Genomic DNA, 19,737 nt, shown 5'->3' on the forward strand with positions numbered 1-19,737 from the left:
GCACAATGAGAGTATGTGAAAGAGGACACCAATAAACTTCAAAGCCATCGTTATCAGATCTACACTAGCAGTCACACCCAGCCAACACCCACGTTTAAATGAAACATGCCCTCGAATTTTTCCCCCTCGTTTCATTGCTCGTATTTGTGCTTCCTATCTTAAACATCCACGACCAGCATGCCACTTTCAACACCAAAAGATCACACACACATGCCAAACACTGTCATGTGTTGTTTTATTACAAAACAAACATCAAAATGAAACACAGAAAGTCAGACAATAAAACACATCAAAGGGGAAAGACAAAAAAAAACAAACTATTGTAACATAATTATAACGATAGCAAAAACTCCTGCTCACCGTTGTGTGAGCACTGTTTTCCTCTGCACACCTTAACCAGTCAGGAAAGATAATCTACACTGAAAACAGTATATTCAGGACTTTACGTTGCTAACTTACACCTTGGGTTGACCTGGAAGACAGAGCTCTAATAGCGTTCGTGTGTTGGCTTGTATTCTAAAAACTGCAAAGAAAAAGTGAGTTGAAAACATCAGACTAATTGTATAAATGCGGTCTTTGACAAAAACAAATCTTCCTTTTAGAGAGTCCGTTTCCCAGGATGTTTTTATCAATATGAAAAAAAAAAACAATGTCGGAACTGTCGATAAAGCATTTGTATTAATATTGCAGAACCTTTAAATAAGAAAACCAGCGCACAGAAACAGGAATGACAGAAGTGCCTTCTCGCGTGTAAGTCAGCAATTACAAATAAAAAGCGAACTGGACAAAGAACTCACAAAGATACAACTCCTCCATCATTTCACATGTGAAGAAACATAATAAAATAATTCTTTACATTACATCAAGGCCATTTTTCTTGAGAGCGTGACATCACAGGTGGACACCACTTCCTAGAAATACCAATCTTCACTTTCATCACCGTGTTCGGCCCCTTCCTCACTCAGATTTATCCTCAAGTGATACGCCGGCCAACATCTGGAGTCTTTCACACTCACGGCCTGTGGGCTCGAAGGACGGCTTTACGAGGAATGGTCAGCCGGCACGTTTATGGATGTTCGGATGCTTTTCTTTTTGGTTGGAGTATCACTTTAAAAAGGTGAGGATGCTGATGTTGCTCTCCTGGTCGGAGCTTCTGAGAGGAAACCGTTGGGACTTTGACATGATACGGCTCTTTCTTTAATGTGTGTATGCCCTCTCAAGCAGAAGTCAGGACTTCTTGTTTCATCTACTTCTGTCTGCCTGCCTATGTACAATCTATATACAATCACATTGTGAGTTTGAATGCAATTAATTTAATATGGAATAATATGTAGAAGCATCTGTGTGAGTGTGTCCCCGCTAATCCAACCTTTTTTTCTCATTTGACAGTGCGAAGCATGTCAGCAGCTGCTCTCGTTTTTGCAGTCAAATCCCTAAAGCACTGCTGCATCCTAAAATCTAAATAAAGCAGATCAGCGAGGTTTTATCAGAATGACGTCGCACTGGATTGAAGCATCACTTCAAACGGTCACTTGTTACTTATTCTGGATAACTGACGTGGCGCTTCAGTATCCTATTTTGCTTCACAGTACAATGCTGGCATTGCACCGCGTATGAGGTAGATAAGAAGAGACACTACTCAGCGCTGTGTGTTAAAAAACGAGCTTGTCTCTCTCCGTCTGCATCCTACAGCACAGCCCTGCTCAACAGATCTCGGCTGTCTACTCTCAAATACTCCGACGGCCGCAATTGAAGCGCGCAAGCTCAATGAGACGTTACAGTTATTGCAGCACTCACATTGCCGTGTGCCAATAATGATTGTACAGCTCGGTATCCTACAGCTAATCAATGCGCTGCTGCAATGCATTTATTTGAACAGCTATTAGACAATGGTCCCTTTTCCCTTTGGGGCCTATGTAACCTGATTTTCCTTGTTGTGTAGCATTGTTAAAAATGAGGCAGGAAGCCAGCGTGGTACCCTTAATGACCGGAAGGTGGCGTGATTGTGCTGCAACAATGAGACTAAGCATCAAAGAGGAGCCAAAGTTTGAGCTTGCAGGATACAGAGACAGCTTAAAATCACCTGCGTGTGAGAAAAGTGTGACAGAAAAGTCTTAAATGTTGTTGGTGGATGAGGAGCCCGGTTTATATCTTTGTATGTACGATAGCAAATTTTGGAATTTGTGGTATTGTGAGTAGCCCTAATGTGTGTGTGTGTGTGTGTACGTGTGTGTGTACGTGTGTGTGTGTGTGTGTGTACGTGTGTGTGTGTATGTGTGTGTGTTTAGGAGGCAGCGATGGTTGTGCCCCCGCTGAGGCGCAGCAGGATCTGCTGACAGTCCTGCAGGGAACGACGGTCTCCCACCCGCTCCAGGGTGCGCTTGGCCTCGGCCAGCAGGCGGGCGCGATGCCCGGGCGGGGTCAGCAGGGGCATGGGCAGGTGGCGGCAGGCCAGCAGGATGGCATGAGCCCGCTCCCTCTCACCCAGGACGCACTCGCCTTCTGACGGCAGCAGGCGGGAGGAAATGAAGAAGAAACGTGGAGGTTAGGGTCCATTGAATTAATGAGTGTGAGGGTGAGTGTGTGTACAGGGTCGTGTTGCCCTCTTGCGTTGTTTCGAGCCATTTCGCCATTACTAGTTAAAATTAAGAACGACCACAGGGGAAATGATCCTGGGCCGGCGGTCAAGGTGAACTTCTCCGAGTTGGAGCGTGAATACGATTCTGTAACCATGAAGATGATGTCTGTGCTCAGACCTCTGCCTTACCAGCTGTGACGGAGTTGTGTGTCCTGCGTCGCAGGTTGTGCTCCAACAGCTGGTGGGTCCTCGTGGGGCTGGCTCCAGCCATCAGCCTCACGGTGGTCTCATGGAGGAAAACCTGCAGAATGAAAAGAAGATAATTAAATAAACATGCACGCACCAAACTACCTGGGCTCATAGTGGCTGTCCTAGTAATTAAATCCTCTTCCATGCCAGTAGGTAGTGCAATAATGACTTACCATATATGCTGTGTTATGCCACAATGTGACATTTTGCAACTTTTTGGGTTGTTGGTGTGCCGCGGGATGTTTTTATTATAGAAAATGTGCCGCGGTTCAAAAAGGTTGAAAGACCCTGATCTAGAAGAAGCGTTCTGCCGTTCTTGTGAAGCACCTCGCAGCACCGCGAGCACATCTTTCTCATCTCACAACAGAACCCCATGAAAGGATCCAGTTCTCGCGGTTCCCAGAGTCTTGCACGAGTCAAGACGGAAACAAATGAGCACCAACCGCTGTGAGAGCAGTAGTTGCTCAAGACCCTCTGGCTACGGTAATGACTACTCCAGTAAAGCGTGCAGGTATGCTTGATGATGGATTGAAGTGCTGAGCGATTTCTGTCTGCAGCTGGCGAGCGCTGAAGAGGACGTGACGTCCAAGACTGATGCAGTGAATTAATATTATCCCGAACAAGATTAGCAGGTCCCAGCTGATTTCTGGGCTTACAATCAATGGAGCGTTTGCGTTAACTTGACATGCCAGCAACACTTTTGGGTATTGTTACTGAGGAGAGTTGCCCGCTTGTCAGTGTTATATAATTATAAATAGTTTAGTTTTCTCTGGCTGAAAGCTAGACAGTGAAATCTAATCTAATATCTTGTTTTGGGCATTTGTCCATATTTTTAAATGATAATTAATTAATGCGCAATAAATACAAGAAAATACTGGTTTATCTGGTCAAGTTGCTGCAGGAAATGGTGCGTTTACAGTTGTGTTGTCAGAACTATGAAACTATGTTTCTCAATCTCATCCTGCTCTTGTTTCTTGCAGATTACGACACCAGATATGATGTATAAAATATAATGTAGAGAGTTCTGAACCCTACCGACTGTGATCTCTCGCCGATTCCTGAACCTATCGGGCTCGATCTATTCAGGGATGTACCTTGTGCTGCGCCTGTCTGTAGCACTGGGTGAGCTTTCGCAGCGCGCTGAGGTCCCTCTGGAAACCAGCCAACTGGGAGCCAGGGGCCGGGCCAGGTTCCCCGTTACTACTGCCTCCCCGCTGCCACAAACTGGTCCTCAAGGTCAGCAGAAGGTCACAGATCAGGAGCTCCACCCCCTTAGAAGGGAAGAAAGACAAAAAAAAGGTAAAAGTGCTGTGTGGTGCATCTGAATTTTATGCATGACTTGAAGAAGAAAATAGAATAAATAAATAAATAAATAAAAAATAAAAAAATCAGCAGTTCTTCTCACGCAATGTGCATGCTTAATAATTATTCAGTGCCGTCAAGTGTGATGTTGTGTGGTGTGTAGCGGGTGCGTGCAGATTGGGGAGGCCTCTGTACTGCACTGCAGACACATTGCACTTGGCTTTAAGGATCATGCAATGCAACTACAATGCACCACAGCCACCTCCTGTCACCCAGACTGCGCCCACACACACACACACACACAGACACAGACAGACACAGACACACACACACACGTTGGCCCGTCCCCGACGAAGCATGCAGTGTGTGTGTTTGCATCAGAGTCAGACGTGGTTTGCTGCGCCTACACACGTTAAGTGTGTGTGTGTGTGCTCTAACCACAAACTCAGAGCAGATCTTAGCAGAAGAGGGCGCTGTGACTGATGCTTTGTGCGTTACCTTGTTCAGCCAGTTGCCAGTCTGGGCGACGGGCACCGAGATGCTGGAGCGCAGGTAGCCGCTGGCTCTGTCGCAGTGGGACAGGTAGGCTATCGCCCCCTCGCCCTTCAGAGGAGGCAGACTCATCTGGACCGCCTTGCAAAGCAGCAGCACGGCCTTGGGCAGAGGGTGGCTGAAACAGACAAGCAAGAGGACAGTTAGTTTGGTTCGTTTACAAAAGAAATGAATGTTTAATTGCCTTCATTACCATCCTTCAGTTTAATTTATCTTAGATGCTTTTAGTCTACACAAATTAGAGAAAGTTAAAAGATGATCTATTTATGACTTCCAGGTTTCTGAATCCATAATATCTCAATTATTTTGTCGAAACTCAAAAGGTTGCCATGATGTTCAACAATTTAAACTTGAAGAAAGGATTGAAAAGCGTTCGCTCTGGTTTCTGTGTAGTCGAGTCGGAGCTTCTGTATTAACATATCTAGACCGACTGAAACAAGCATTTACTTTACTTACTCAAGAGTGTGTAGAGCTCTCGGCATGCGCTCCGCTTCTGCCAACAGTGACCTCACGGCGACATCATCGCCCTGCAGCCAATGCACGGTGGCCTTCAGGACCAAAGCCCACCAACGACTCACTGGGTCTCCCACTGGCAGGACGAAGAGAGAAATTATGAAAAAAAGGGAGAAACTAGCACAAGTCAAAGAGCCTGAAAGCCCTTTTCTTGAGGCTGTAAAAAGCTTTATCTTCTCAAGCTTTTGTGAAATGAGACGATGTGAGGTTAAGAGCCCCGTCTTTGAGACTTCACTTTGTCTCCAGCGGGATCAAAAGCTGTGTGTGTGTGTGTGTGTGTGTGAGAGAAGATATAACATGCTTTGTGTGCTAAATATCTCAGTGTGAAAAAAAATCTATTAATGTCGTTGCTAATTAACATCCTCTCAACAGATTGTCAATGTGTTTGTATGCATTGCAAGTCATTTATTACCACAAATCAATGACTGCAAGTGTTATCTGTGATAATCCGATAAAAAGTTAATCTCCAAAGCCAAAATGGTTGTCAGTGTGTGGTACAGAAAATCCATTCACGCTGACAGTAATAACTCTGATGGCTATCTGGATAATTTGTAGTAATGACAAAAAGAAATCTCTTCTCTTCCCTCCCCCAAGCAAACAACATACGATGTGATTCATGCTTTATCGCGATTGGACAGGATGGTTCTCCTCATGCTACTCATACCTGGAGTGGTGGTGTGATTGGGAGGAGTCGAGAAGGGAGGAGGAGGCGACGGAGAGTCCTCTGTGCAGCTGTTTAACAACTGGAGGAACTCTAGAGCGCTGGAAAACTCCCTGAAAGAGAGACAGATCAGAGAAAGAGATTAGCTCCATGGTGAGCCATTCATTCACGTCAAACTGGAAACAACCGATGCGCTCGGTCGTACCCGGAGTCGCCGTTGCGTTTGCCGGCTTCAGAGCCGCTCTGCGGCTGGATGAGAGTGTGAACAGCTCTCTCCAAAAGCTTCCTGCAGAAACAGCGGTGCAGCTGGGCAATGGGGTCGGCTGGGGGAAGATGAAGATGAAACAGAGGTTTTTATTTTATTTAATGCAATAAACAATGAAACACAGCATTCACTTGAGGTATATGACGCCCAACATAATGCAACAAAGATCTGTAAGCCAACTAAGCCGACATGATTCGGTGTTAGATCCCTCCATCTATCTATTATCCAATGATTACCAGGGGCCCGGATAAGAATTTAGTATCATAGCTGGACATAAGTAGCTAGAGTAATATTTGCAATTGAAGATGCAATTAAGTACATCCATTTAAAAATATTAGATTTCCTTTTAAAGTTCATCTCGCAATACTATTGAGACTTCTTCAAAAGAGCTAGATGTCCATAAAAAAGAGATTTTTGTTTTGGAGATAAAATAAAAAGAAAAAAAGAAAAAAACTTAAAGAAAGACAAAGTGAAAGAACAAAATAAAATGCAGTTAATTAGAGTATTATATGTATTTATGTCATACTTGGGTCTCTCTGAGAAGTGTACACCCCGTCGCTGCTCTCCGACTTCACCGACCAATCACAGCTCAGGAAGAACTGCCTGCCCAACGGGGTGAAGAGCCAGCGCAGGCAGTCGGGGATCGGCTTGGTCTCCGATTGTCCGGCCACACTCTCTGCACAGCTCAACAGGTAACCCTGAGAGACACAGGCGGAAGAAAAGCTGCTGATGAGCGAAAGAACACTCAAACAAAGTAAACACCACCGAAATACTGACAGACAGACGATGGACCCTGTAAAAGACTCACAGGCAGACATGAGAGGTGGTGGCCCAGCACGGTGCGCAGGGCTGTGGCTGCGGTGACGTAGATCTGGGTGAGCTGGGCAGGGGCCATCTTGCCTTGGGCGCTCTGGCTCAGGTTGACGGCGCTCAGAGACACGGACAAAGCCCACAGGCTGCTACGCTGAGGCAGCTTCCCTACACAGAGAGAGAGAGAGAGAGAGAGAACACAACCTGTATCATCGTGTTTGAATCTTCAGATCATGCAGAAGTGAAAGTAAGCTTCAATATTGATTCGTAAATGAATATGGTGTGGAGGGACTTCTTTAACCACGGCGTCGGCCCACTTCGTCCTCACCTGTGAGCTGCAGCTGGCTCAGCCGGTGGTAAACCAGCGCTGCGTCCTTGGCGCTCGTCCGAGCCTCCTCCCCCTCGTGCTTTCCCCCGACCTGATGAACCAGCCAACCCAGAGGGGTCGGACGATGCAGGATGTAGCGGATGAGATTCCAGGAGAGCGAGCAGAGCAGGTCCAGAGTGGTCGAGGGAAGCAGTCGAGTCAAGACGGACAGGCAGGTCTCCAAACTGGCCATGGCCGCGGTGTAATCACCCTGCAGGAGAGACGAGACGGAGGAATAGTGAGCTAATCAGTAGTCAGTGAAGACTGATAGGAAAGACATTATGCAAGGGAAAATAAACAGTAATTGCTTTTCAAATTGGTTTTACTTGGCTTGGCAAGACTTTTTCTAAACTCCTGATCCCAGGGCTCATCTGTACTCACTCTGTTGAGATGCAGGTCGGCTTGTTTCCGATGCCTCCAGAAGGACACAGACTTTGGCGAGTGAAGGGCCGTGACGGGCTCCCACAGGTAGAGCACCCTGACGCAACCCCACACCGCACCCACTCCGCTCAGCACCCACACCATCACCCACGGCAAGAGGCAGCGCAGCCAGGAAGCTGGAGGGCCAGAGGAGATGAAACACGTTAGAAGACTCCACAACTAAGTCTCAGTGGTTTGATCACGAGTCCGCCGTGCTCACCAAAGTCCTGTGTGTGAATTGGGAACCAGACGAGCGTTCGAGAGGGCCCGTGGCCCGCGGACAGGCTGGGGCTCCCCGAGGCCTCGGAGCCCAACAAAGATGGCAGCGGGTTCAGGGAGAGGCAGAAGAAGGTCAGGGCGCAGAGGAGCAGCCGAGAGCGATCCATCACTCCAACCGAGGAGGGAGAATCTGGCTCAATCTTCATCTGCCAGACGCGAGGAGAGAACAGGTTTACAATAATCAATAACTGGACAAACAATGTCTGAGGAACAGTTCACAATCATGTCGGCTAACAAACCACAGACCATGAACCTGAAGTATGCTTTGGCAACACTGTATTTTAATGATGGGGGATATAATTATAGTCGTGCTATCTTAGTAATTTAGAATTTGAATCTTAATTTGAGAGATAGAAAGCTATCAAATGAGTCGAGGAATACAAAAAGATAATGGGTCGTGAGACACTCATTATTCACAAAACAATCTTTTTAACGCTCCTTCCTTGTAACATTCAAATTCAGATGATTAGAATTATTTCTAGATTAAAAAAGAAAGAAAAAGATCAGCATGTCATGCATCTCTGCCTGTCTTGATAAAATGTCACAACATTCTAAGCTATTTTGCAATGAGAACCACTGGATGAAAGCTTTAACTATGAAGCGCGAGGAGCAATCCAGATAATAAACTACTGCCGTTCTAAAGGACGGCGGCGTGTTACCTGCTCGTGATCCATCAAGGGGCTGCCTGGCTCCGAGTCCACACAGTAAGGAGAAAACTGTCCGGGGGAAGCAGAACCAGAGTCTGAGGCCGGAGGAGACATCATCACTATTTCCTCTTTCAGCTCCACGTCCTCAGACAGGATCACTGGCTCTGAAACAGAGAGAAGGACTCAATCAACTCCCAAGTCGCCACAGAGCAGCAGTCATTAATGCATGAATGTAAACACCTACTGTTCTTCTGGTTGCCCATCTTAAGGGCCATGTTCTCCTGCCGTAGTTTGTGGTTGACTTGCTGCAGGTATTTAATATAGTCGATGGCCTTCTTCAGCACCCCTGACTTGTGCATCTGTGAAGACATGAAGGAGGACAGTTGAGAATACAACTACCATCAAGAGTGCACAAGTGAAATCAGGGTTTTCTTTACTGCCCCAGTGGACTCACCTTTGCGTCATTGCCCATGACCAGGTCTCTGAGCTGCACGATCTTGTCGTTGATGGAGGAGCGATACCGCTTCTCGATGATGTTGTGCGTCGTCCTTCTCTCGCCCTCCTTCACCACCACTCCTCCCGGGCCTATTACTGTTCCCATCATCTGGCCCTGATCCATGCTCGGTCTGGCCACGTTTGTGCAGTGAGAACCCGGCTGTAGCTGCTTGATCGGCAGTTTTTCTCCTCCTCCTCCTCCGCCTCCTCCTGCTCCTATCATCATGGGGACGGTGGTCAGGATGTTGCTGCTCATCAGCGTCTGGGGATGGAAATCGGTAGCAGTACGGTAGCTGTCAGTGTGGGAACAAAAGAACATGATCATTATTAACAAACAAATGGTTATACGAAATCTTTTTAGCTCTCTGAATACCGGAACTTGCAGAGCTGTGTTCTGGATGGGCGTCGTCAAGGTGGTGATCCCTGTGGGGCCCTGCATGGTAGACAGCACCTGCGTGCCGTCTGGTTTCAGGGTTGTGAGAACCAGCGAATCGGTCTTCAGAATCTGAGGCTGCTGGACAAGAACCTGATGGAAAGACGTCTAAAAAGGTCAATGCAAAGCGTTTGTTTGTGTACAAGTAGTTTAAAAGATCAAAACGGATCTGCAGGACCTGTACTCCACTTTGCATTGTCAGCAAACGCTGTGAAACAAAAGGAATTAGTGTATGAGCTACCGTTTGTTGGTTAATATCAACTGCGAGCTTACTCACAGGAACTTGCTGCATCTGCTGCTGCATAGCGTGGACTGTGGTGGGCGCTGAGAGGGTCTGGATGGTCTGACAGGTTGGGGTCAGAACACGCTGGTGTTGAATGGTCATCGGCTGCAGCTGCTGTGACGTCATAATGCTCTGCATCTGAGGTTGGAGGACTGGGAATGGAAGACAAGAGGATGGTTGATTTGTCTGTCGTATTCAAAACACACTGCAGATCCTGAGAATAAACCACATTAATACCACAACATGTCACCATTAGGAGACACTGTAATGGGCTGTGCGATGATGTCAAACGTTCAACAGAACAGCTTCCTATTCCTCTCTTTAGTCACCTTGGAAACCAGAAGCTGGGCCCTGGTGGCAGATGACGGGGCTCTGGATGAAACGGGACTGTCCGCCGTTGGAGGCAATCATCACAGTTTGGGCCGCTTGGGTCTGGATGGGCATGCCCGTCTGGCTGTGGGTCTGAACCAGGGTGTGGACTGGGAAGCTTTGTGTCTGCATGGGGATCCCCTGGGTGTGCATCTGTGTTTGAGTGAAACAAATAAAACAAAACATTTTCATCTAAATCTTTTATTTCAAGATCCGACATAAGACAGTTCATCTGTCTTTTTTGGATGTACTAGGAAAAAGTTATATCACTCAGAAACAAACTATATCTGTCAGGCTGACAACAGTTTTGCTGAGACGTGCTTTGCTATTTGTGCGGCTGCTGAGCTGGATATTATAATTTACAGTCTGTCAGTACTATAAAGTTTTTTTCTCCCGTCAGCAGAAGGATGTCTTTTTTTTTTATAGATGGCACAATAACAGAAAATGAATCCACACCGTCTCCAAAACAGACAAAGGAATCACAGCAGGAGCAGCAGACACCTTGGAAACAGCCCGACTCAAAAAACTACAGCACTCGTCCATCACTGCAGCACAGTTCAGACCAAGGCAGAGATCCAAAACGTATTGAGTGTGAAAGTGGTGACAGTTGATACCTGGATGGTGGGCTGAGTCGTATGTTGGGGCTGAGGCTGGATGGGCTGGACCGCCTGAGGCCGTGGCTGGAGGAGCGGAGGGCTGCGGGTCACCTGTTGCTGCACCGTGGAGACGGCCACGGGGGAGGGAGTCTGTACGGGAGTGAGGGGAGGGGTGAGGGGCATAGACCGGGGAGAGAGCGTCTGCTGAGAGAGCGTCTGGGGGGAGAGCGTCTGGGGAGAGAGCGTCTGGGGAGAGAGCGTCTGGGGAGAGAGCGTCTGGGGAGAGAGCGTGTGGGAGGCGACAAGACTGATGGCGGAGCTCTGGTACGCAGCAGGGGCCGGCGCCTTGGGGGTCGGAGGGGTCTGAATGGCCGGGCGCGGAGCGGTGGCGGCGTCGCCACTCTGCACCGAGCCCACTGAGGTCATCTGATCCTCAAACAAGTCGGGGAAGTCCCCCACCTGGTTGCTGACGAACTGCAACATCTCTGAGGAGATGGAGAAACAGAATGGACGTTACAAGATGCCTGGATTGGATTTAGAAAGGAGGAATTACTTTTGTTCAATGATGTAAAACATGACACAGCGTATGAGGTATACGTCAACCCCTTAACAATTCTGTGATTTAAAATGTTTAAATACAACTAAATAATAGCAAACTCATTTAATTCCAATATATTGCAAGATTTAGGTATTATCTAGACACAATAGTACAGTACCAAGAAGATAATAATCTAGAGAATCGATTTCCCAAGTGTCCTTGAAAACAACTCTTTGATTAAAACTTAACACAAGGTGGTAAAGTTGCCCCTCTGCCGACCTGGCACAGATGTGTGAACGCGGTTTACTGCCGACAGATAAGACCGGGAGAGCCCAGAGAATTTCTTGGACTGGCCTTGAGCTGGAACATGCACACGCAGAAAGACGCTACTGTTTAGGCCATAGACCAGTGAAAGGGTTGTACTGAAAGCAAAAAGGCCTTCACACAGATAACCTTGAATAGGTGTGGAGTAATCTTACTGATGATGCCACAAAAGTAAAAAGAGTACAGCAGCACACAGAGAGATCGCAAAACAATGGCACTCATTTAAGACTTTGTTTTGATGGCAAAAGCCAAGCGAAGGGTGGATGTAAGGGTTCTGCAATATGATAATACACAATACACTCAGTTGGGCTCACATGAGCAAAACTGAAACAAATTCCTTCCTCATTAATCTTAACGTCACATTTTTACACATTTTATAAAGGAGGAAATGCATTTTCAGACCTCAAGCAAACAGAAAGTGTTTGTGTGAATTTTACTTTGCTTAGAAGAAAACTCCAAAGGCCACCTTTCATATTTATTTTACCTTCGTTGACATAAACACGGTGGATTTCTTTTCACCAATTATGATGAAATAGGAAGCCTTTTCGCCTGTTTACTTTCATAATATTACAGAGTATATTGTTTTAAAATGGAATTCCCCAAAACATAAAACAATAAAATATATATAACTATGTATACTATGATCATTTCTTTCATTTTAGTTGGTGTTAATGTCTCTTTAATGTCAAAAAGCAGATGGCTGAAGAGAACAAGCCTGTCCATTACTGTGGAAAACGCCATGCTGTTCGTCGCCCCTGAGGACTTTGGTACTTCCAGACATTTGACATATTTACAGGGTCCATATGGTGGAAGCTGCCATTACTGATCTATATCACTGATCGTGCACATGGGATCTGCCATCAGAGTTTTCAGCCTTGAACTTAGTCCTACAACAGATCGTCTCAGAAGGACATGAAACCACTGGTTACCCACACTGAGGGGGCCATCCTGAATATTCTGAATGGGAAGATGTACTGCATAAGAATAAAAAGCACTGAGAGACAGAGACAGACAATATATCACACAGCCAAGAGATCAGCTTAACATGTAGATGATAATTCCAGTCAGCACTGTGCTCTGTGACATTATAATGACGTCATTCAGTCAAGGAGTGTCAGTCTCACATATTTTAACAACTTGTCTCAACGAAATCATCCATGGAGCGGTGACACATGCTTTCAAAGAGATGAGAATAATAATAATTGTTTTGCCATCTCGATGTGATAGATTTGACTACAAAGACTCAAGGGCGAGGAAACCAGAATAAATGTACGAAGCTGGAAAGTTGACACGGTGGGGAAATAAAATGTACTCGTCTTTCTCAGCAACGGAGGCCAACTTTTTGTCAACTGTTACCTCTGACTGTCTGTCATCCCTTGTTGCATTTTATTAGGGTGTATAAAACAATAAAAGGTGTTCTTATCTGCATACACGTCCGTCTTTTTCAAGACCAGACAATAATGATGTGATCAAGGACACAAAGTACCAACTGGCCGAAGCCAGTAGTTCCTCTGATTGAAGAAGTTCTGTTGACACCGAGGTCAGCAAGAGGGTCATAAACAGTAAAAGTACTTCTAAACATCACTGATATGACATGATGCAGAATCATCCTTTCAAGCAGTGCTAGTTGAGTGTAGTACACACTGTTTCAGATGGGAAACAACACTTCCAAGCCTTTTTTTGCCCAGGAGCTTTCACCAGCCAGTCCTTCCCGCATGTGACAAGGACATGCACACACAAAAACTAGGCCGACACACTAGTGCATGCACTTGTGCACCTCCGTGGGGGGCAGACTGTTGATGACAGACAGGACAAAGCAGCTCTGAGCCCCAAGAGCCTCAGACAAGCTTACACAAAGGGTAAATCCATCAAAAGGGGGACAGTTTCCTTGGCTGCTAAAATAGAAAATAGGTTATATAATTGGAGCTCCGGTTGCTAAGAGAATAATTGGGAGAGGAAGAATGAGCTCGATGACTATAGGGTCAACTGCATGAGGCCTTACAGGGGCCTCCAAGACCTCACACTCAATGAACATGGCTCTTCTGAAGTAGACAGAGTCGACAGCAATCAGACCCATCACTGAAGATTTGAAAAGACGTCGGGAGTATTTCAAATTCATACAATTAAAGCAAAAATACATTCTCACGTACGTCATTAGGAAGACGGTGCCAATGGTTTCTGAAACTGAAGTACATTTTTCTGCTCTGCCTGATGGAGAAAAATGTACTCATTGATTAGTCGTGAGCCAAAAAGTGAAGAAAAAAATCCTTGTTGTTGCAGCTCGCCTGTGAATTCATCAGTCAACCCTTAGTGGTTATTTCCCACTCTCACTGGTCAAAATCTGTACGTTCTTGTCTTCTCACATGGTCATGTTGGGATTACATAACTGCGGCTGAGGAGGGAGTCGTCTGCTTACTCTGTCAAAGGGCCCCCTCAGAAAAGAGAATCAGCACCCCAAACCAAAAGGCAGGAGGAGGTTCTGAAATGTTTAATGAGCATGTGTGCAGTAAGTATCATTATTATTTGTCACATCTTATTATTAGGTACTGGTATAAACCCACTGGTGTGCCCAATAGGAGGCAAAAAGACAGGGGGATACCTCGAAACAGAGTGCATCTTACACATCTGACAACACAGACAGACACAGACAGATAGACACACAGGTCCATCAGTCCGGTCTGGTGATCCTGCATTCAGTGAAATTCCACCCAAATGGAAATCTGGTGACTCGGCACTGGCCAGCGTTTCACCAACAGCCCAGTCCTTTCAATATGTGCCAAAGGGCTAGACTTGTTTTGATACAAGCTGAGAGTCTGTCTACAGAGCTCAGGCGGGACCTTTACAGGAGATGTCGTCCCACAAACTCAGCTCAACAATTCTGCTGAATAAGCCTGGAAAAGATGCTGAAGAAAGGTCTTAATTTAATTCTGAAGAAAAGAAAAAAAAACTTAAATCTTGACATGGAGGTCATGAAGTCTCAATAACTAAACTCTAAATGGTTCACCTGATGACCCTCGGCTGAGGGTGAAAACAAAACACACAGTCAAGCTGGATGAGCAAGTTACATTCTTGGGTCTCTGTTCAGTCACAGCTTCCTGATGAAAGGCACCTCTCACGAAAACCCACCTCTGCTCATGGAAAATAACACTCTGCCCACAACTTAAGTCATTCATTACTCTTCCATTGATTTGCAAAAAAAAAAAGTGTTTATATTTGCAATGTGACAGACAATGTGCATCATTTCACATTTTTATTAAATTATAGGATCTGTGAGGGTAACACACATTTACTTCCCTTTAAACGCCAGCAGTACCGTGAGGACTTTGAATACTAAACGTTGCTTCTTGTGCAGCCTGCTTATAGGTTACTTTATAAACTGACCTCCCTAGCAGGACGAGCATCTCGCGCACACCGGAAACAGGCCCACGTTAACTTAAACACCACACTTAACAGCGTTAGAAGCGACGACTCACCGTCGATGTCTCCCAGGGTGAACTCGTCCCCCAACTCCGCTAAAGTCGGGTCCATGTTCTCCATGGTGGAGATGTACTCTCCGGTGTCCATCCCGTCCGTTCGCACCTCGCCGCCCCGGCTGTCACCGGAGGGTCGCGGGAGGGAGAGAGAAACAAGACCCGCAGGCTATTCCGTGGCGTACGGCAACGCCCACAGCACCGTTATCCACCCGGGGGGATTAGGTTTGTTCCGGGCAACCGTGAGACAACACTGGAGCCTCACGAGAGGCGGACAACGACGTCGATAAACTAGTTCACACCGATATACGGTTAAGTCGTCGCCATCTTGTTTTACGCTCATTACGTCATCCACAAACAGACTCTGTGGCTCATAGCGAGCTGTGATTGGTCGGAGCCGAGCTGTTGTTGTCGTGAGACCAGTCATCGCCGTCCAATCAGAAGGTCGCGTTCACCGTGGTCTGATAGTACGTCAAACATCAGAAGCCTCTGTGTCATTGGAATAAACCGCGCCCCCTATCTTTGTGACAAGAGGAGCTCATTAGACAAATGAAGCACTTTGGAAGTAATGTTAATACATTAATGTACCAATAGATCACGTTCAAATAAACACTGGAGACACGTCAAATTATAAGCATTTTCCTCACTTTATAGAATACCCAATGTTGTTCTGTGTTCAATAAAAATTGAAAATGTATAACAATTATAACATAATTTACAAGCTCACTTTCTATCAATTTTTTATTTTGTTTTTACCACTTTCTTGCATACAAAAAAGATGCTTCAGGTCAGGTGTTTTAAGTTTTACTTAAAGTGAAAAAACATTTAACAACGTTTAACAGATAAACAAAATAGATACAAATACAGCTGAATTATTATATATATTAACAGTTCTAAGATGTAGTGGATTTAAAAAGTCTCACAAAACATACTGAGGCGCAAGCATCTAAAAGTGATCTTTAGAAAATGTTCTTGTTATAATTTTCTCATAAAATAAAGTGACACTTGAGGGAACAGCAGAAAAGATAAACAATTTAACAACAGAAAACATGAAATGAGGACAATGCATTCACTGAAAGAATAGGGACATTTGTGTTTATTTCACTGCAGCACAGTTAACACTGAGCTGTTAGTACATTTACAGGACAACTTGAAATCAGGTTGGTCAAAACGAGTGTTAATACTTAACTTCATGACTCCTGTCCGGTTACATATTACATTATGTGAAACACTGCAATAATAACAACTTGTCATCTGCCAGTAAAAACACGTCAGGATATAAATACTTAGACCTTTTGTTCATTTCCAAAACTCATTACTGTCATGAGTAAGATTAATTACATTAACAATTTTTTTTCGACCTGGTAAGAATGTCTTATACTATAAGATATTTCTTTTGAAAGGGCAATATATTTTAAATTGAAAACCTTTATAAAATTATCACAATTTATTCAATTCTGACACTGTTGAACTCTGTGACTGACACTTTCAGCTGCCCAGTTTCCACAAGTACTTGTCTCTTTAATTCATTAGTTGTGTTCAAAGGCAACCAGCTGTGAGATGAACAACCAACACATGAAAATAGATTTAGATAAAAATGTGATTGTCTTAATTAGTCAGCCCACCCAACATTGCATATGCCACTGAACTCCTTCACCAGCGTCAAACAGTTTCAACCAATATTCTGCAATTACAAAATTATTTTGTCAATTGTTATTTGTGATTGAATCTTTGGGCTAGTTTGCGTTTCTGTAGCAATGCAATATCTCTCACTGCTACTGTGTGTGGGGTCTAGCACTTTAGAAGAAGGCCAGGGAAACAAATATGAATATTTTCTCATGCGCTACTTATTTATTCCAGTAGACCTCATACGACTTCTTCTCTGAGTAACTGGTTTCTGTTGTTTCTGTGCCACATCTTATTTTTTCCTTTACCACCTTCACTACCAGACCACCAGCCAAGGCGATGCCTGCTGCAGCCTTGCCAATCTCAGCCACTGCAGTCAGGATGCGTGTCGATACCGCCACGGTGCCCCAGGGATCTGACGCAACCCTGCTGGCAACTGATGCCGCACTGGGCCCCGTCAAGCCACACACAACACCGGAGGGCCCAGCAGCTAGTGGGACATTCACAGCCATCTCCTGAGCTAAGGCTGCTCTGGCTGCAGCACACTGAGGAATCCCAGTACCTGCAGCTGCACTTCCTACAGCGGCCACTGCACGCTGCCCTGCTGCTGACACTAAACTGCCCTGAGCTACAGAGGCATTGGCCACTCCTGCCGCCCCTACGGATGCAGTTTCAGCTCCACCGAGGGCCGCTGTGGTGAAAGCTGCTCCCTCCAGGGCCGCGCTTATAGCAGCCCCAGCTCCCAAGGTGCCTCCCACACCTGCTGCCACTCCCACTGCGGTGGCACCTATGATACTAACCTGCCCGAGAGCATCCAGAGCACCCTCCCGAGGACCGGCAGCTTCTGTACCAGCAATGGTTCCAACAGAACCACCCAAAAGTCCACCTGTAGCTGCCCCCAGAGCCACAACTGTTTTCCCTGAGGCGGCCGCCACTATGGCCCCAACAGCTTTCCCCACACCTGTGCCTCCCGCTACAGACATCCCTGCGAACTGGCTCGCAGCGAAACCAACTGAGTTCCCCACAAAAGATGCCCCGGCCGCAGCTGCCAAAGGGGCAGCTGCCCCAAACACTGCCCCCACCGCCATGCCTGTGGCTCCAGCAACCACCAGGATCTTAACTCTCTCCAGCACCTTGGCAGACAGCGCAGCCTCCCTCCTCATGTTGATCAAGGATGAACGGACAGACTGGCGCCTGCTCATAGCCCTGCGCCTGCCTGTGAACTGGTCCTTACAACGCGCAACGCCGTCTCTCATGAAGCTGAAGGCGTTGCCTCTGCTCTCCTCGGTCCACCTCTCCATTCTGAAGTCATCTTCCTTTCCTCTCTTCAACTCCCTCCTCCTGACTCCTAACTGTGTATTGGTGCTCTCTGCTCCGTCAAACTTCAAGTCGCACTTTCTTCGTTTTGCAAGTTTAGCTTGCTCCTCTGTGCCCTCATCGTTTCTCTCTGGTTCTCCCCTCTGTGCTGGCCCTCGCTCCCTCAACATCCTTTTCTGCTCCTCCCGGATGGCGGCCTCTGCTTCTAAAAACATGGCATTGGTGTAAAACCCTTCTCTAGTCTGCTTCGCCATCTTGTCCACCTTCATTAGGAGTTCTTTAACCTGCACTGAGTTACTGGGGTCTTTGTTGTTAAATACATGATACCTGCCCCCACACCTGTCAATCAAAGCCTTAAGCTCAGGAGGTGCAGTCTCCCGCAGATAATCCTCAATCCCTACGCCCTCCAGGTCATCACCTCTGGTAAAAAGAACCACTGTGTGGTGACGTACTGCATCCTCCCCAAATATCTTGGTCAACTCGCAGGCAGCCTGGTTCTCATTGTCTGTATATCGTCCTATCGGCACCACCAGGAGGAAAGCATGTGGCCCGGGGGCGGAGAGAGACACACATTTGGCTACCTCCGCGTGGATCTGCTCCTCACTCAGGTGGGTGTCGCCAAACCCTGGCATGTCAACCACCGTGACTCTCCCCATCCTCCTCTGTGCGACAGCCTGGCCGTCCTCCTCAGCATCCTCTTCCTCTGCGAGCTCAGTGCTCCCAAACTGGCAAGTCCGGGTGACAGAGCTCGCACTGATCTGCGATAGGAACTGCTGCCGGCCCAGGAGGGTGTTCCCAGACGCGCTCTTGCCAGATCCGGTCTTTCCGATGAGGACCAGCCTGAGTTCTTCACCACATCTGGTGTCAGAGTCCTCTGCTTCTTTCTCAGCCTCCATACCAACTGGTTGTCTCTTCCCTTCCTGGTACCCTGGAGGAAAAACTGCACAACAGAAAAGTGTCTGTGAGACTATGGGTATTTTATTTTGATAGGTTCACTGCTACACTATACACCATGAGCTGAGGCAGACAATACAGGCCCTGTTAGTGTTCAAAGGACTAGAAGAGTCGGTGTATGTAAGGACGGTTCTAGACAGAAACAAAACGTTTCATCTAAATAGGTCAGCTAACAGTTACTACACTACAGCTAGCCAGCTAACAGGAGCTATGCTATGATCTTTATAACCTAAAGTACCAACTAGCTTATCAAATGAAAACAAACTTCAAAACTAAAGTCGGACGTCAAATGCAAAGATCAAAAGGCAACGCTGCAACTCTTTTTTTAAAAATTATTTTTCAAACAGACGCTCGCGAATTTAAACAAATACCGATATACAAAACTCCCACCTGAACAAGCTAGCCTTAGCAAGTTGCTAATTTAGAACGAAAACAGCGAGTCACGAGATAACCGTTATGTAACCAGGGTCCAGGTTATAACCGTTATCTTACCAGGGTCCACGCTGCTAGTCGCTTCTCGGTCTGTCACAGAAGTCCGTTTCTTCTCTCCATCAGAGCTTTGACTGGGTGTTCATCTGGTGGAGCTACATGTTCAACCCCAAACATTGGACTTTAGTTGCAGACAGTCTGTTCGGTGATGGCCTGCCCTCTGTTGGCTGACGAGCTGCGACACATGCACGCGCACGCAC

The 19,737-nt window shown here is 46.4% G+C and overlaps 2 protein-coding genes across 3 annotated transcripts; both read right to left on the reverse strand.

Moving 5' to 3' along the window:
* Positions 1-218: 218 nt before the first annotated feature.
* On the reverse strand, positions 219-15,479 carry srebf2 (sterol regulatory element binding transcription factor 2). Of its 2 annotated transcripts, none has more exons than XM_068578422.1 (20): positions 15,155-15,479; positions 10,838-11,304; positions 10,184-10,376; positions 9,849-10,006; positions 9,512-9,664; positions 9,098-9,400; positions 8,888-9,002; positions 8,656-8,807; positions 7,938-8,142; positions 7,679-7,854; positions 7,259-7,508; positions 6,929-7,098; positions 6,647-6,818; positions 6,061-6,178; positions 5,859-5,968; positions 5,138-5,270; positions 4,628-4,799; positions 3,922-4,098; positions 2,768-2,879; positions 219-2,499 (listed from the first exon to the last, which is right to left on the reverse strand). In XM_068578422.1, exons 1-20 carry the CDS (start codon positions 15,243-15,245, stop codon positions 2,285-2,287), a joined length of 3,642 nt encoding a protein of 1,213 aa, XP_068434523.1. In that variant the 5' UTR covers positions 15,246-15,479; the 3' UTR covers positions 219-2,284. The 2 variants fall into 2 exon arrangements, with proteins under 2 accessions (XP_068434523.1, XP_068434522.1); XM_068578421.1 differs by having other exon boundaries at positions 219-2,502.
* Positions 15,480-16,219: 740 nt separating this feature from the next.
* On the reverse strand, positions 16,220-19,733 carry LOC137786302 (uncharacterized). Its single transcript, XM_068578085.1, has 2 exons — positions 19,541-19,733; positions 16,220-19,034 (listed from the first exon to the last, which is right to left on the reverse strand). Exon 2 carries the CDS (start codon positions 18,988-18,990, stop codon positions 16,999-17,001), a length of 1,992 nt encoding a protein of 663 aa, XP_068434186.1. The 5' UTR covers positions 18,991-19,034; positions 19,541-19,733; the 3' UTR covers positions 16,220-16,998.
* Between the last annotated feature and the right edge of the window lie 4 nt (positions 19,734-19,737).

This window comes from Clinocottus analis, unplaced genomic scaffold, assembly GCF_023055335.1.
Source record: "Clinocottus analis isolate CAN_PGR_092001 unplaced genomic scaffold, fCliAna1.0.p SCAF_16, whole genome shotgun sequence".
In the NCBI taxonomy this organism is placed as follows: Eukaryota; Metazoa; Chordata; class Actinopteri; order Perciformes; family Cottidae; genus Clinocottus; species Clinocottus analis.

Bases quoted from the DNA above. Each gene is read 5' to 3' on its own strand.
- srebf2 (XM_068578421.1), bottom strand. From the start codon at position 15,245: ATGGACACCGGAGAGTACATCTCCACCATGGAGAACATGGACCCGACT. The intron at 9,665-9,848 runs GTGAGTAAGCTC...TCTTTCCATCAG, and splicing joins AGCAGATGCAGCAAGTTCCT to GTTCTTGTCCAGCAGCCTCA. The intron at 8,143-8,655 runs GTAACACGCCGC...CGCGTCTGGCAG, and splicing joins CCTTGATGGATCACGAGCAG to ATGAAGATTGAGCCAGATTC.
- LOC137786302 (XM_068578085.1), bottom strand. From the start codon at position 18,990: ATGGAGGCTGAGAAAGAAGCAGAGGACTCTGACACCAGATGTGGTGAA.